Here is a 17,883-nt window from a genome sequence, read left to right as displayed (position 1 = left end):
CCCAAGAAAAGTTTGATCCACAATCTATGTAGGTCCAGAGAAGAATGAGGTGGCTGCTGGTGGTGTTGACTTTACCTTATTAACTATAAAACATTCAATCCATCATGCTTTCACTAAGGGCTGATATCCCCAAACCAATCTTGTATTTCTAGAGGAGCAAAAACCATTAGAAAGTCAAAAAGTGTGCTGAGCTCAGCTCCCTGACTCCCAGGGACTTCTGTCCTTGCTGGTAAGACCTCATGCCTTCCACCCTGTGCCACTGCCCCTGAGACGTCTACTAGCCAGAAGCTTCCCAAGAGGGACAAAGGGAGGATGACAGAGCCTCAGCAGCTGCAGGAAGAGACATTCCTGAGAAGAAAGGGTACAGATATAGGAGGCAGCATGTCTCAGAAGCAAACCAATAACTCAGTAGTTTTGCTTACAGATTGTTCTTCAGCTGGTCTCAGACCCACAGGGCAGGCTGTGAGGTCCTTACTTGCAGGCTATGGCACCAGATCTGAGTGTGGCTGGCTATAAGCAGAGAGCTCAGGTAAAGAAAACAGTCGCTGCTAGAGATGATCTGTTACAAAGACGCCAGTTACTAAGGAGGTTGTCAAGGAAATTCAGAAAGTTAGTGTATGAAAACTCAGCCATAGAACCATGAGGGAGGGATGGGGTAGAAAAGAAAAGCTCAATACAGGGGTAAAATGAAGCAAAACAGCCACCTGGGACTGATTAGAGAGACTCATGAGAGTTTGCAGCTTCTGCTAGCAAGATATTACACCTTTCTCCTTTTCCTCCTTTCTCCATATGGAAGAAAAATGAGCCTCTGAGATATTGAAGCAGAGCTACAATCCACCCAGAAGATTACCTTGGAAACAGACTGGACAAGGGCCTCCCGAGGCCTTACTACCCAGACTCTCAGGGAAGCTACCAGTCTCTGGGTGGAACTTTCAATGCGAAATTAACACCCTAGGTCAAGGGACCACATATCATTCTTTGAGGGCAAGGACAGGGGCAAAAGACCTAAGTAAGAAAAAGATGAAGCGATAGTGAACACACCCCAAGAGAGGCCTGCTTCAGGTTTCACTGAGTGTTTGCATAAGCTTGCCCTTATTAAGGACATTTACCTCTTAAATAATAAAGCGTGGATGTTGATGGTTTAAATCTATGAGGTCTCAATCAAAAAATTCTCAAGAGAGGCTGGATGTGGTGGCTCACACCTATAATCCTGGCACTCTGAGAGGCCACAGCTGGTGGATCACCTGAGTTTGGGAGTTTAAGACTAGCCTGAGGCTCGGTGACTGTAGCTCAAGCGGCTAAGGTGCCAACCACAAGCACCAGAGCTGGCAGGTTCGAATCCACCCTGGGCCTGCCAAACAACAATGACAATTACAACCAAAAAACAGGTGGGCATTGTAATGGGCACCAGTAGTCCCAGCTACTTGGGAGGCTGAGGCAAGAGAATCACTCAAGCCCAGGAGTTGGAGGTTGCTGTGAGCTATGACACCATAGCACTCTACCCAGAGGAACAGCTTGAGGCTGTCTCAAAAAAAAAAAAAAAAAAAAAAAGACCAGCCTGAGCAAAAGTGAGATCCTCCCCCCTAATATCTATTAAAAATAGAAAAACTAGCTAGGCATGTGGCAGGTGCCTGTAGTTCCAGTTACTCAGGAGGATAAGGCAAGAAGATCTCTTGAGCCCAAGAGTTTGAGGTTGCTGTGAGCTGTGATATCACACCACTCTATTCAAGTCGGCAGAGTGAGACTCTGTCTGGGGAGGAGGGGAGGGACAGAAAAATTCTCAAGAGAATTGGGAGCAAAGTTGAAGGTCCGAAAACAAAGATGCATAGTTACCACCTGGTGGCAGCATATCTAAACTAAAGACGAGTGTGAGAGGGGTGCATGTGTACACACACAGGTTCAGAGGAAGGAGAGGCTGGAGCAGAATCGTAAAATCTCAGGGTCTAGAAATACAAGAATGGTATTCATTCAACAATGGAAGATGCCTCTACAACCTTCCAACTTCATGGTTGTTCTGGATTCTCTTTGGAAGGCGACCTCATTGCCATCCTTTCCCCAAACTCAAGTCAGACAGGTTTGTCCCAACAATGACTAGGTCAGCCCCAAATCAGGGGTAGGGAACTGGCCAAAAGCCTGGCACTCTATGATGTTTGTCCTGTGAGCAAGTGAGGGATGATCACAGCCTAATTTCCTTCACATGTTTATTTTCAGCACCTAGTGTTACCATGTGCTGTATGTATACCTGTCTACCCCAGGACTGGCTTAAATGCAGACCCTAGAAGGGAGAGCCCCAGATTCCAGTGGTACAGCAGACAGATTTGAAAACCCAGATTCCTGATCTAGTTCTCCCTTGATGGGGCTTAAGTAAGTTACTACATTTTCTATAAAATGGAAATAATTCTATCCACCAAACCCAAGGATGATCGGATGAGATAACAGATGAAAGGCAGTCTGTTGATTTTAAAGGACTGCCAAATGTTTCGAATTATTACTGTGCTGGGCAGTACTGCAAATACGCATCTCTGATTATCAGTTTGTCCTCTGTCCAACTTCTTTATGAACTAAGATGCCTTCTCACCTAGAGAGACACTATTAGTAAAATGTTCCTCTCCAGATCCAAATTGCTGCTGCTTCTGAGCCAGAGGTAAGGGATCATTCTCAAACCAACAGATCAGTCCTAAACCCGACAGCCACAGAGGCAGAAACACACACCAAACCACGTCTAGAGTTAGAAATTTCAGAGTTTATATGATCTGACAAATGAAAAATTTGATCTGACAAATGAAAAATCCAAAAAGCAGCCAAATTCTACCGCGTGACTCCCTCCTGATATCCTTCTTCCAGCTCCCTGGCAAGCGCGGACTGGGCTAGCTCCACAGCACGCTGCTGTTCTGAGAAGCACTAGTGAGCCTCACTGTTCCCAGGCAGACCAGGCAGTAACAGAACAGCCCTTAGCTCTGCCTGCAGGTTTCCAATACTGTGGTGGGGTTGATTTCATGTGCTGGTGCACCCAGGGCATAACAGGTGTTGAGGCTCTGTGTCAACATTAAACTGCCAGTAAGAGTCTTTAATAGTCAAGCAACTCCAAAACAAAGACACGGGACAGAAACTTTGAGGGTTCTCAAGCAGGCATCAGTGGTCCTCCACGTTTCTTTTGTGAATGAGTCCCTGTTCCACAATGGAAAGGCCTGACTCTCACACCTGTCCCTGTATCTCCAACACCCAGGAGAGGCAAGTAGCTGAAACACAGTAGACGCTTCAGCATTGGCTTTAGGGCATACGGATGGATGGATGGTGTGCAAGGGCAGGGGTCTCCAGAGGCTTTCTTGTTATTGGATGTCTTGAGTCACAAAAAGGGGAAGCATAGCTACAGAGGCCAGATGGTTTTTCTAAGAGAAACCAGGATTAACATTTGTGGTGTGGATGAAAGTTTCCAGCATAGGGTAAAGAATGCAGTCCTAAAGACAGAGAAGCCTGGATTCTAATCAGGATCCTATCATCTATTAACCACGACACTTTGGGAAGTTGTTTAACCTCTCTGTGTGGCAGTTCCCCTTGTACAGTGCAGGTAATAAAAGCATCCTCATAGGATTGCTTTTTTCTTTTGGGGGGGACAGGGTCTTCTTATGTTGCCCTCGGTAGAGTGCCCTGGCAACACAGCTCACAGCAACCACAAACTCTTGGGCTTAAGTGATTCTCTTGCCTCAGCCTCTCAAGTAGCTGGGACTCCAGGCATCCGCCACAACACCTGGATATTTTTTTTTTTTGAGACACAGCCTCAAGCTGTCACCCCAGGTAGAGTGCTATGGCATCATAGCTCACAGCAACCTCTAACTCCTGGGCTCAAGTGATTCTCCTGCCTCTGCCTCCCAAGTAGCTGGGACTATAGGCACTCGCCACAACGCCTGGCTATTTTTTGGTTGCAGCCATCATTGTTGTTTGGCTGGCCCGGGCTGGATTCGAACCTGCCAGCACAGGTGTATGTGGCTGGCACCTTAGCCACTTGAGCCACAGGTGCTGAGCTGCGGCTATCTTTTGGTTGTAGTTGTCGTTGTTGTTTGGCAGGCCTGGGCTGGGTTTGAACCCACCAGCTCCGGTATATGTGGCTGGCTCCCTAGCCGCTGAGCTACAGGCGCCAAACCCGTAGGATTGCTTTAGGAACTGAATGAGATAAAGGATATGGGTGGTAGGGATTATACATTCTCTCCTTGCATCCATGCTGAGATAGGTCCCTTCTAGGACCTATCTGGTCTGTGCAATTAGGTACTAGAAGGGAGCTTTTACCATTCTTTTGCTCAGCCAATCCCCAGTCTGACTGGCAAACACCTGACAACTATATCTTGCAGGTGCTGGGGTCAGTGTCAAAGGCCTGCTGGCATCAGGGATGGCCTCTAAACCCCTGACCAACCTGATTCCCCTTGGTGTCTGCTTTAACATGAATTCATGGATAGGGACGTCAGGCCTATCTCCTGTGAACCCGAGTCCCCACCATCTTCTTTTCAGGCTAACGGTTGGCAGCACTCCATCTAGCCCATTTCAGAAAGCCCTCCATCCATAAAGCTGATGTGTTGGTAGATAATTGTCTTCTCTTTCTCGAATCTACTAATTACATCCAGAGGGAAGGAGTGCTAGGTCTTGGGCAGTGTCGCTGGTGCTCAGCATTTGAAAGCACATGACAGTAACACAAGAACAGCCTCTCAGAGGGCCTGCTGCGTGGTTCTCCTGCTCCAACACAAGCATGTGCATTGACAACCAGCATTACTTACATGGGTTCTCAAGGGTAGTAGCACTGCCCTCTAGGGGGTGTTCTGAAGATCTACAAGGGAAGAACACTAGTAGGAGGAAGGATAACGCTAGACAGCCTACTATGTGTGGGACAGCCCTGCACAATGAAGAAGGGTTTCATATTCCTCGTGACTCCCAAATATTCCACTAGACATACAGATAGCTATGCTTAGGATATGGCTTTATATATACGTGTATTTTTGTACATATCTGCATGTAGGTATTATACATGTATGTGGGCACTTTCTAATTTAATGTCAACAGATACAAGGAAAAAGATAGACAAATATACCTACAGGACTATTACTATGTCATGTTGGTGGGCAATCACACAGATTTTCATCAATTCAATTATACATTCCTAATTTGTTTCAAGTTTTCGTAAAAACGTATTCCTTCTATAATTGGAAAAACAAGATAACCAAAAATGTGCAAACTTTATTAAATAATTTTCAAGAAAAACAATGTCCTGGAGTATTATGCACTACATATTAATTCAATAAAATCAGGTTATCCTTTCCCAAAAGAACCTGCTTATTAATTTTCTGAGCTTGGAACCCAAATTGTTTCATATATAAGCATACCTTATCTTTGCATACAATAAATTTTCAAGGAATTCAATTACTATAAAAATGGAGGATATTGTGAAGAGGTATTACCTTTTAGAAAAATTCAGGCACTGATGCCAACATTTGAGTCCCCAAGACAGCACATACATGCAATCACCTAAAATTTGAGGCCACAATATCGTGGCCAGGTGTAGGTCATATGATTCCAAGTATAGGTGTCTAGACATGACTAATTTATCATGTCTTCTGGTTCAGGCATACCTGAGCACATCCTCTCCTTTTATTTCTCTTTTGTATTTCAATTAGGGCAGTACCACTGATGTCTGAGGATTGTATATGGAAGCAGTTACATAAATCCCGTGTCAGGGTAGAAAAAAGTGTATTACAAAAAGTTTGTTATAAAAAGGTCCCATCGGCTCGGCGCCTATAGCTCACCGGGCTAAGGCGCCAGCCACGTACACCTAAGGTGGTGGGTTCGAATCCCCAGCCCGGACCCGCCAAACAACAATGACAGCTGCAACCAAAAAATAGCCGGGCGTTGTGGCGGGCGCCTGTGGTCCCAGCTACTTGGGAGGCGGAGGCAAGAGACTCGCTTGAGCCCAGGAGTTGGAGGTTGCTGTGAGCTGTAATGCCACGGCACTCTACCCAGGGGGACAGCTTGAGGCTCTGTCTCAAAAAAAAAATAATAAAAAAAAAATAAAAAGGTCCCATCGAGACTGGCAGGGCTGAGAGCCATGGATTTAGCTTCTCAGAACACAAGGTAATACCTTCAACAATTGTAACTCCCAGATCCTCGCCTAAATGCTCCCCACAGTCACAGCAGAGGAAGTTTGGAGCAGGATTCTGCTTATGATAGCACATGACTACAGATCTGACTTTGTATAAAACAGGATCTTCATGTCTCTGTGGTGGGGTGGGGATAAGCAGGGACTTCTCCTTCAAAGACCAGAATGAGAAAAGCAGGAAGAGCTGTGGCACACTTACAGAGGTCTTCAGTGGCAGCTGGGGCAAAGGCAGCCATGGACTCGTACAGATCCTCATCGCAGCCAGGGTTGAGGGAGCACTTCATGAGCAGGTCTGTGGAAAGGTGCGCCATGGACTCATACACGGCGTCAGCCTCCTCCCCTTGCATCAGTTCCTCTTTAATGTGACTCTTGAGCATGTCCACAGTTTCCTGGAAGAGGAGACAAAACCCACTGGCTCACCAAGACAGCCTAGCTTTGGCTTTCTAGGTGGAGTTTAGCCTCCCAAGTGGGCGAAGTGAAGGTTCCCATGATTCAGAATTGAAATTGTTTGAGTATATCTGGATTTGCCCTCCTGACTGAATGCTCCTGGAGGCTAGGTTTCCTACCTTTGTTTCTTTGTTTTGTTTTGGTTTTAGTCTTCGTATCTTCCCCCAACACTAAGCACGAGTGATGCACCAAGAGATACTCATTAAATGTCCAATGGCCAGAGAATACAAATTAAAACTCACTTTCCCATGAGCAACTATGACGAGTCAGGTACAATGCTAAGTAAGCCTATACATTATTGTGTCATCCTTTCCACGACTGCCTGAGGCCAATATAATAATCTCTAGTTTACAGATGACAGAAATAAAGCTCAGACAAATCTGGTGCCTTACTCAAAGTTTCCTATTCTTGACTTTTAATCTTTCTACCACACCCTAGTGGGTCCCCAAAAGGGAACAATGACACAAGAGGGTGTAACCCTTACTGACCAGCCACACAGAAGTTCCAATGGGCTCAAGAAGGTTGCGGCTAAGGTGTCTCTGCACTGTGTGTAATCAGAGGTCCCTCAGTGACTTGATAAACTAGTCCCCATTCCTTCTGTAGCCTTCTTCAAGGTGCCTGAGTTTCCAGGGGCTCCTCCCTCAGTTTTATGTCTTACATGTCCAAGAGTAGGGATGGCCTTGGACGAAGTGCCTGATGTCAGAAAGGTGTCCCCTCGGGCATCCTACCCTCAGGTGGTTGTGAAGCCAGAGAGCTGACTTCTCTAAAACCTCTGCACAACCTTTCCTGGTAAGAAACTTTAGTGTTTCACAATCCTTATTTCAGCATTAACCCACAAAACTCCTTGTTTTCATCATTACCACCCCAAGAGAGTTAATCTTTTATTGGCAGTCTGTTAGTTTCCTGGTGGGACCCAAGTAGACCAGGTGACAGCTGCAAAGTATTGGAGACCCAAAGTCTAGCCTTTGACCTTGATGTGATGGAGAAACGAAATGGACAGTTCTCAGAGGCCATAAGAAACACGTAGGGACCATCCATCTGTTGGCAGAGATGAAGATGCATTGACTGAAAGTGACTATAGTCAGAGAGCAAAAATAACATGAACCACAGTAACTTCAGGGCAAACTGAAAGTGCATCTTTAAACATTCATGTTAGTACATCAGCATAACAAACCCTGGCTTTCAGACTAGGATCAAATCCTGTCTCTGTCCTTTCCAGTTTGTGTCCCAACACATAATGGCTTTGGCTATCTAAACCCTTTTCCTCATTTGTAAAATGGGAATCACAATAGTGCCAACTTCAAATGAGTATGGTAAGGACTGAAATAATGCATTTTCAAGTCAGATAATTCAATAAATACTCCTTACTACTATGAACACAGTATGTCCTTAATAAAGGCTACTGGCATGGAAATGAAATGCTACATTGTGTACATCTGTGACTTCTAAAGGAAAGCTGAGTAAATACTTCAAGACTTCAAGCACCTTCTAGCCTCCTTTATGCCAGTGATGCCCAGGATAAGGACTATTTATTCTGTTCAAAACACTTATACACCTCAAAACATTGAGAAGTCTTCTCTTGTGCCTCTGTGAGTGACTGCCTTGTAGACTCCCCAATATGGAGCAGAAAGTTAAGTTTTGGGTGTGGTATTAGGCTCACTCCTGTCTGGAGGTCAAGAACAAGACTGTCTTGTGTCTATTGCTCCTTTGGAGGTCACAGCTCCACCTGAGAGGCCGAGCTGTTGTCAGGTGCCCTTTGGACGTCTGTGAAGGAAGAAAACCAGATAGGGGTGGAGTCAGGAAGAGCAGCTGCCTCCCAGAAAACCAGGGCAATACCAGGGCATGGAATAAGAAGTAGACATGAGGTGACAGCAGACTCAGAAAAAGACCCAGAAGTCAGTGGTTAAAAAGCAGCTAGGGGCCCAAGGCCAGATGAGCAGACAAACTGGGTATATCTATCTGCCTCTCTCAAGGTCAGAGCCAAACAGTGGGTCAGGAAAAGAGATGGGCAGGAAGAGGTAGGCCTCATTATTGGCCTTCCCAGTGCTGCCTCAAGTGCAAAGCTCTCCTGCAGTCCCCCTGGGCCTCAGGTAGGCAAGGAACATCCCATCAACGTGCCAGAGAGGGGGATGGGGAGGTGGAAGAGGCATCGGCACCAGCCTTCAGCAGATTCAGTGTATAAATGTCTCCGTAAATTCCTTGAGGGTGGGCTCTGGGGCTTTACATGCTTTATTTCCTTTTATTCTCAAAACAGCTCTATGAGTAAAACTATTATTATCTTCCTCCTGCATATTAGGAAACAGAGAGAGGATATGTGACTTGCCCAAAGTCACATGGCTAACGAGTGTTGGTACAGGAACTTGAAGCCCCCATGTGACTCCGGTGCTCATCTATTAAACCCACCCAGACCACACACTGCCACAAGAGGTACAGGAGGATGCGCTAGAGAGGAATCGTGTGTGCGTCTCTGTGGAAGGCAGAGAAGCGGGCAGTGCATCCTGACCCTAGGGGCCTCCCGCCTCAACCTTACCACATACTCATCGATGAACTGCCGCAGGTCCCTGAAGCCATGCTTCTCGGCGATGGTGTTGGGGTAGTGGCCGTGCTTGTTGGCCACACTGTATGCCTGGAGCGCTCCTGGGCAGGTGAGTAACAAGGCAGTGAGGTTCTTTAGTCCGTACTTCGCGGCAAAATGCAACAAGGTGGGCAGCTCCTCATCCCTCTGATCTGAAAATTGTCCAGGAAAACTTAACTGACATATAAAAACAAAGCAGAGGACACACTTGTCCACAGAAACAAAGCTGCCAAGCCTAGTGTGGCATCCAGCAAGCACTCAGGCATTGCTTATTAGTTGACTGACCTAACATCTGACAGCTTCCTTTCTGGCACCACTGAAGATCATGTCCTTGAGAAAGCGATGTCTTAATTAATTAGCAAATCTAATCATTAAAATCCTACCTTCTTTCTCCAAAAGGATTGGAAAATCCTGAGGAAAATAAGTAATTCAAAATGTGCTGGTGTTTTAAAGGCTCAGCCAACAAGCACAAAGCACAACAGGAATCATGTTTTAAGCTTCTCTGCAGAGTTCAGAGCACTTTAAAACAATTGTTTTGTGCTGATGGAAAAAAACCCCAGAAGTATATCCTCTTAGCTCTTAGGCTCAATTATATATTAAGCATACAAACAATCTTGGGTATATTACTTAGCCTTTCTGCAGCCTTTGGTTTTGAAATTATTTCCAGACTATCTCAAAAAGACCTGGGAGGACTAATAAGCTAGTATTCCATGAGGTCCTCATTTAGGAGAGATTTCGGATGTTGGTATTAATGGACATGAGCCCCAGGACATCAGTTAATTGTCTAACTGGTGGGAAGCAAAGTACTCCTAAGAGCCATAGGACTCCCACGGCCCTGCCACCTGCTGATACCTGAATATAGCAAGTTAAACTCAAAAATGTACATGTTTGTGTTGTAGAGTTGGGGAACAAGTCTCTTTTGATCATAAAAGTTGATTTTGAAGACCAATAGTTATATATCTATAATATTTATATATAAATTTATACATATTTATATATAATTTAATGTTTATATATAATTTTACATATAATTTAATGTTTATATATACATGAGTTATTACAAAAGTTTTGAGATATACAGAAATCAAGAAACATAAAATCTGCACAGACAGAAACAATGAAGCCCTCCCAGCAACACTGACGAGCTTAAGCAAGTTAAAACTTCCACAGGTGAACCAGAAAGGACACTGTCGACTGTGTTTCTTGGAAGTGAAATAATGAACCATAACACAGTCTGTCTCAAAACTTTCACGGTGCCCCACGTGTATTTACATATATATTTGTTTTGTTTTGTTTGTTTAATGATAAACCCAGCTTCCTATTTACTAGGATATGACCACCAGGGGCAAAAGTTCTGGAAGGATTTCAGATGCCAGGTTATGAAATACTCTCTCCTGAGCCCCGATTTTAAGAAGAGAGAGTGGTAACATCGACTACAAGTGATATAATAACATGCCATGGTAGGAAAATGGGGAGAGGCAACAAGAAAGAGAAGTCTTCTTCTGGGAGAAGTCCTAGAAGGTGATGTCCCCTCATCCTTATGGTCCTTGTAGACTATGGAAGGACGGAACACAGACAGAAGGAAAGCAGAGACCTGAGTCCCATTTGTGCAGAGCAACCACCATGTGATGGAAGGGTGATGTCCACAGAAACACTACAACAGCTGAACAGGTTCTCTTGCCCTGCAGCTATCATGACTACGTGCTCTCCCCAGGCAGGATTCTACACCACAGGAAGGGGTTGTGACAGGGATAGAAAGCTTTAAAAATACACCAAACCACAAAGAGTCAATTCACAAAAGAGGAAACATAAGTCGATAACATGGAAAAATATTCAACCTCACTAATAATCAAAGAGATGGAAATTAAAACAGGATTGCTTTTTAAAACATCTAATTAGCAAAAATATTTAAAACAATATCCAGAGCATCAGGCATCATCCCTGTGCTCCCAACATGTCACATATGTGCAAGAGGCTGCTCTGCCCTCATGGAACAATCACTTTCTCTGATTATTAGTTTAGGGCCTACCATCAGCCACCACCCAGGAAGGGTTCCTGCCCTCATTGAGCTGACCGCCTAGCAAAGAAGACAGACACAGCTGAGGAGCCCTAGGACAGAGGTGCCCAACTGCTAAGGAAGCCCACAGCTGGTGGAGGCTTGGAGAAGGCCCTCTAGAACACTGGTTCTCAATCTTCCTAATGCCACGACCCTTTAATGCCACCCTTATGTTGTGGTGACCCCCAACCAAAAAATTATTTTCATTGCTATTTCATAACTATAATTTTGCTACTGTTATGAATCATAGTATAAATATCTGGTATGTAGGATGGTGTCTTAGGCGACCCCTGTGAAAGGGTCATTCAACCCCTAAAGGGGTTGTGACCCACAGGTTGAGAACCACTGTTCTAGAGGAAGCACCATCCAAGCTGCTGTAGGGAGGTGAAGAGAAGTTAGCCATGCGAATAGCAATCCATGCAGGGAAGAAACTGTCTTCCCATGTATCAGATGGCAAGAGAAAGAAGTTCATACCTTCTTCACAGCACAGGATAAAAGGGGGTGAGGAGAGAAAAGAGGGCAGAAATGCAGCAGGGGCCCCTGGGAAGGGCCTGGTAACAGGCTACAAGGCTCAGACTTTATTTAGAAGGCAGGTGGGAACCACACATGTTTTGAGAAGAAGGTGAAGCATTCAGATTTGCAAATTAGAAGAATCTCAGCTACCCAGTGAAGAATGAGTCCTTCTCAAAGGATAGGCTGTAGAGCAGGGGCCAGAGGAAAGTACACACGGTGCGGACGAGAAGCTAAACCAGCAGGAGTCAGCCACTGTTGGTTTCCTGAGGTTCGACCATTGACTTACTTGTCATCATATCTTCTTCTTCCAGCTGGTTGATTCCAAAGAGATGCAGCCCACTGGCAGGGATGTTGTTCTTTAGGGACTCGGTGAGCAGTTTGTCAAGTGTCTCTGTGTTGTAGGGCACGATTTTAAAGGCCTGAATACAAAGATGAAGATGGTCAGATTTTAAATCCAGCTATCTCCTATCCAGCACATCTGAGACTGATAAACTATTATTAGAAATTACGTGCCCAGAAAGCTCAGTGTTCCTTTTCAACAACTTTACCTGACACATGAATTCCACAGGATTCGCAGCATTAGACAATAAGTTCCCAATTTCTTCCATGTCAGTATAATAGCTGATGACCGTTTCACATACCACCAAGTCCCCAGAATATATCCTCAGAGAAACATTCCCTGATGAGAGGTCTGAACAGAAGAAAAGATACTATTAAATAATGCCCAGGAAAAACAAGGCTCTAGGGAGACATGGTTGTGGATATATATGCGCCATCTGAATGGAAATGAAACTACCTGGGAACTGGAAGAGAGACCTTGGCCGTGAGCTGGGGGGAAGGAGAGAGAGAGGAGGTGTCAAAGCTGAGTGCACCAGCACACCGCAGGGCTCTGAGCCAGAGCAATTACCCTCACTGGGTCTGCGATTTAATTTTCAGTTAATTTCCATCTTTTTACTTACTACTATAGGCTAAGAGCCTCAATGAACAGGAAGGAAATTCAAGTTGAAGGCACTTTATACAAAGGCTGAAGGTAAGAGGGATCCTAGGGGGTGAAACTGCGGTTTCTGCCACATTGGGTCAGCTGAATAGATGACTACGTGCTCTCCCCAGGCAGGATTCTACACTACAGGAAGGGGTTTTGACAGGGAAAGAAAGCATTAAAAATACACCAAACCACAAAGACTCAATTCACAAAAGAGGAAATACAAGTAGAGAACGTGGAAAAATATTCAACCTCACTAATAATCAAAGAGATGGAAATTAAAACAATGGATTGCTTTTTAAAACATTTAATTAGCAAAACTATTTAAAACAATGTTGGCTGGTCTTGGTGACAGTAGAACAAACAGGCAGTGGAGCACATTACCATGTGAACGTGGGGCTACTTACTGGGGGCCTTCACGGAAACGGTGTATTCATTCTCCAGCTTGGCTTCTATCCTTAAGGAGGGAGAATCTTTAGGAGAAAATTCTGCTTCTGTGGTCACCTGCTCATCCAGCTTACATCTCACTATAACGTAGACAGTGGTTTCTGCCTGGAATGAGAGGTCAATGTTCCCACTCTCTCCTTGATCCCTTTCAGGTATCAGGGCAGAGGGTGTCCCCAGCTCCCACAGCCCTGGGCCTACAGACTGAGGATCTTCCTGGACAGGGTGGGCCTCCCAAACCAGTGCTAGACAATCAGCTGTTTGCTATCAATCCCAGTGGACAAATTACAAAAACCAAGAGTAAACATTGATAAAACTTGTTAGCAATTTGATAGATTAATTTTATGTCTGTTGAACCTAATAATAAAAATAATAATAACTGGGGCTTATATTTTATATGTCTTTTTATAACATATGTACAGCATTTCTTTTTAAATCTTTTTAGGCTCGGCACCTGTGGCTCAAGTGGCTAAGGCTCCAGCCACATACACCTAAGGTGGCAGGTTCAAATCCAGCCCGGACCCGCCAAACAACAATGATGGCTGCAACCAAAAAACATAGCCAGGCATTGTGGCAGGCGCCTATGGTCCCAGCTACTTGGGAGGCAGAGGCAGGAGACTCGCTTGAGCCCAGGAGTTGGAGGTTGCTGTGAGCTGTAATGCCACAGCACTTTATCCAGGGGGACAGCTTGAGGCTCTGTCTCAAAAAAAAAAAAAAATCTTTTTTAATAAAATCACTGGTCCATTGCAGAATTGGACATTTTTTCTTAGAAGTCCTTTGCCACAGATAGTTTGAGAAGCGCTGTTCCAGACTAAACTTTTTACTCAAAGTGAAGCCCAGGGGCCAGCAGCCCTGGCCTCCCTGGGAAGCATGTTAGAAATGCAGAATCTCAGGCCCCTCCTGGACCCACAGAACCAGAGTCTGCACTGGAACACCAGGAAACTCCTGCGCACCTTGCAGTGAGAGAGGCACTGCCTAGAGCTACTCTCTGAGCTCTGTTCCTCATGCTGCTCCTGGCTGGGAAAAATAACTTCTTGGAGGATTAACTTTTCCAATGCATCAAGCAACCTAAATAGTTTATTTTAACCTTGCTTTAAGATCTCATGCTAAGTCTGCCAAACGGAATCGATCCTGTTGATCGATTAAACTGAGGAATCGTCCTCTCAGACTGAACTGGTAAAAAATAGGCCCTCCAAAAAACAGGGAAAGAAGAGATTTTTGGCCATGGCTAATGCCAAATGTTCATCCTGAGATTCTGCTATGAAGTCCCCAAAGTAGTCCTTCATGACAAAGACCATAGGAGGGGTGCAGCAAGCTTGGATTTTACAACAGGGGAGGGAGGGAGGGAGGCCCTGGCCCCTGGAGGCTGCTGAGGCAGAATAGACCTGTGCTGTGGTTGTTGCTGCTCCTGCTGCAGCCCCAGGCCCATCCCCAGGAGTGAGGAGCCAAAGGGGATGCCCACCTCCTCTGCTGACAGTCAGGACCCACTTGGCCCAATCCTGCCAGATTCTAGAGACCTAGAGTTGACAACAAGGAGATGCTGGCTGAATGGGCAGCCAAAATGGGAGAAGGAATGAAAACCTGGAAAATCATGGAGGCAAGTGAAGGGAGTCAAGCTTTGCTTCTAAACTCCCTTTACCCACAGGCACCCAACAGCATGGGTGATCAGAGGGCATGGGGAAGACAGGCAGGAGCACAAAGAGACTGTTCTGACATGTCCCCAGCAGGTTGGCCAGGAGGGCAAAAGAGTAAAAGTATAAAGAACAGGGAAGTGTGGGGACCAGCAGAGTGCAGGATGTATGTCCCATGGGAAGAGCTGCTCAGCCTCAGCCGGCTACTATGAGCAGACTCAAAGGAAGCTGGAAACACAGATTTGTGTGCCAAACTTCTAAAACACGGTACAGTCCTCCAAACCAAACATGTCTATGAGTCAAAGAAGCAGCTGGAAACTCCCATGTAGGAAGCTCTTGCCCAATGCCTTGTGGCCACAGGCTGCTCAGAAAACCTCTCACAAGGGCTTCCCGTTCCCAAGGCTCGTGCACCCTGTCTTGAGGAGCCCACAGTGGCCAGCTCAGTGAAGAGCCTGTAGCCACAAAGAAAACATCTGCTGCTCTGAACTATCATAAATGCCATCCGTTTTTAACAAAAAAGGAAAAATAATGAAAAACCATCAATACCATGGGAGGATTCAAATGATAGTGGGTCATCAGTTGGGCCATCAAGTTCAAGTCACCTGTTAATATATGCCACACCCCTGTAAAGGGTAGTCAGATGATGCTTAGGCATTTATGTGATCCATTTAGCAAACAATACTAGCCAGTAAGTTTCAGCGGTCAAGCTTCAAGGCACTCCCATGGCTATGCCAATGACAGGCTGACAGAGAACCAGGCTCTCAGAATGTCCCAAGTCTCCCTCCTCCCTGCTCTAGACTAGCAGGAATAGACACAGCCTGTAACCCCAGAGTTGGTCTGCTTAAGTGTCTGGAAGGCTCCTGTCCGCTGGTCTCCCACCCGCATGCTCTGTATTATTGATCCATAAAATGAAAGTCTTAGGTTGACAACACATACATTCCTGGACTTATCTCCCTCTGACCCAAAGGAGCGAGGTGTATACAGGACCCAGGTGAATGGGTGGCCAAGGGAAACCCCAAGGAAAGGCTGCAATTATTCCAAGGTGCAACATCAGAACACTGGCTTTTCAGGTGGATGCATTTGTTGCAGATCCCCTTTACTGCAACCAATTTATCCACCCAAAAAGCCCATGTTCTGACGTTGATCTACCAGGGTACCAGGAGAGCCTACCCCACAGCGAATGCGGTCCGGCTGCACCACCATCAGGTTCCCAGGTGAAGTCCCCGACGGCAGGCTCTGCTGCTTTGAGTAGGGTACACACTTCTCGTCCTCAGGCTCGGTGTCAGTGACTGAGTCACAGCCAGAATCTGTAGAATAGAGGACACTGCTAAATGGAAACAGAAAGAAGGAGAACTCTCCAGCCTATGAGAACCCCAAACATTACCAAATAGGAAATGGCTCTACATGTCAGATGAATATAGGCTGAAAGGGGTGACTCAGGAAATCAAGAAAGAGGATCTAATGGAGAAAAGTCAGACACCACGTAGGCCACAGGGTAGGATGATGGTAAGAGGATAAAGGTGGTAGGGAAAGCCAAAACGTCTATAGTTGCAAATCTAGTCTCAACCAGCAGGCTTCAGGAAGCTTCACCTCCAGAGTTCCCGTAGGGCTGAAGGGGTGTAAGAAAGAGAGGCCCTTTCCCCTCCCACTTAACAGGGCTGGCAATTAAAGGCCATCCTTGTAACACTGAGTAAAACCTGTGCTGTTCAGAAAGCCACTAGACCTCAGTGTCATGGCTATACAATGTGCCCCTCTGGGAGCAGCAGTGAAAAGCAATCATTTTCACAAACCTTAGGTCAGTCTAACCAGGTTCCAGATGAGTACCCCAGCCAACACTGGTCCTGTAGGCAGGAGTGGCCAACCCAGGCCACAGGCAGATTATTTGAGGACTGTTTTCTTATCTCTGGTGTTGGATATCACAAAAAGTATGCATGGATCTTTTTCTGTTTTTTTGCTCATAAGCTTTCACTGGTGTTTGTGTATTTAACGTGTGGCCCAAGACAATTCTAATTCTGCCAACACACATCAAAAAAGAAAAAAGGTTGGAAACTCCTTATTAGAACACACCCAAATTCAGAGCTGATGAGCATGTATGTGCATGTGTGGGATGAGATGATGCTGAGACCCGACCAGGGCTCCAAGGTAGGGACTTTTAACCAGGATCTGTTGATTAACAGGTCTGCCTCAGTTGTGCACAAAAGCGTGTGTGTGTGTGTGTGTGTGTGCGCGCGCGCGCGTCAACATGTCTGCATGTATGCCTATGCTTTCTGGGAGATAGTTCAAAGGATTCATTAGATCCTCAAAGAGGGACAGGACCCCAAAATGGTTAAGAATGGTTGAAAGAGAGAGAAGCCTCATCCCGTTCCTTTTTGAAGCTTGCTCTCATTTACTCCTAAACCATTTATAAAACCAGCCATAGATGTTAGGAACTTGAAGGAACCTGAGGATAAATCAGACACCAACCCTTCCTTCATAGAACCATGATCTAAGAGGGGAAGAGAGGTGAGAGGTGAGGGTTAGCCTGGCTGGTTACTGCAGCTGGCCTCTCCAGAGCTGGTGGCAACTATCCTGAGAGAATGCTGGAGTGATATGCTCCTGGAAAGTTGTAACTTCAAACTTGCACTCTAGACCCCAAGTCATGCCAGAAAGAAGCCGTGCTCCCATGACCATGAAGGTGAGGTGGGGGGAAAGTGTAGGGTACCACCACATCCTACTGCCATAACTGTGAAGCAATGACCACTGCTCAGGTCAGGGAAGGGGCTGGGGCGCCCCTAGGGGTGCAGCTTAAAAGCTCCACATCCTCAAGTGGAGGTCCTGTCCCAGAGCCTGAAATCTGGCTCTGCTTAATTTCTGCGGGCCTCCCCAGAATGCAATGGACAGCATGGCATGTCCTCCTGCTGCTCTTCCCCGCTAGGTGATTTTTCCAAGATTCACCATTCCAGAAAAGCCTATTTGCTGTCAGGTTTTTGACCTTATTAATCTAGAATTAAGAGGTGGAACAAATGCCCCTGGGAGTTCCAAGCAGGACCATATGGTTTTTAGCTAGGCATCAGGGCCCTCAGCGTCCCACATCTCTCCTTTCCTTTTTTTTTTTTT

At 45.8% G+C, this 17,883-nt stretch overlaps 1 protein-coding gene across 1 annotated transcript in view; it reads right to left on the bottom strand.

Annotated features, from left to right (window-relative positions):
- Positions 1–17,883, bottom strand: part of PIK3AP1 (phosphoinositide-3-kinase adaptor protein 1) — a 115,191-nt gene that overhangs the window by 40,645 nt on the left and 56,663 nt on the right. Inside the window, exons 3-8 of the mRNA XM_003787304.3 lie at positions 15,958–16,094; positions 13,120–13,264; positions 12,279–12,421; positions 12,017–12,149; positions 9,117–9,313; positions 6,339–6,528 (exon numbers count right to left, since the gene is read on the bottom strand). Of these exons, the coding sequence (XP_003787352.1) occupies positions 6,339–6,528; positions 9,117–9,313; positions 12,017–12,149; positions 12,279–12,421; positions 13,120–13,264; positions 15,958–16,094 (945 nt within the window). The remainder of the gene's footprint in view (positions 1–6,338; positions 6,529–9,116; positions 9,314–12,016; positions 12,150–12,278; positions 12,422–13,119; positions 13,265–15,957; positions 16,095–17,883) is intronic.

The sequence above is a fragment of the Otolemur garnettii genome, unplaced genomic scaffold (genome assembly GCF_000181295.1).
Source record: "Otolemur garnettii isolate 467f Iridium unplaced genomic scaffold, OtoGar3 scaffold00021, whole genome shotgun sequence".
Lineage (NCBI taxonomy): Eukaryota > Metazoa > Chordata > Mammalia > Primates > Galagidae > Otolemur > Otolemur garnettii.
The sequence above is the reverse complement of the archived record's forward strand: the minus strand, read 5'-3'. Positions and strand labels throughout refer to the sequence as shown.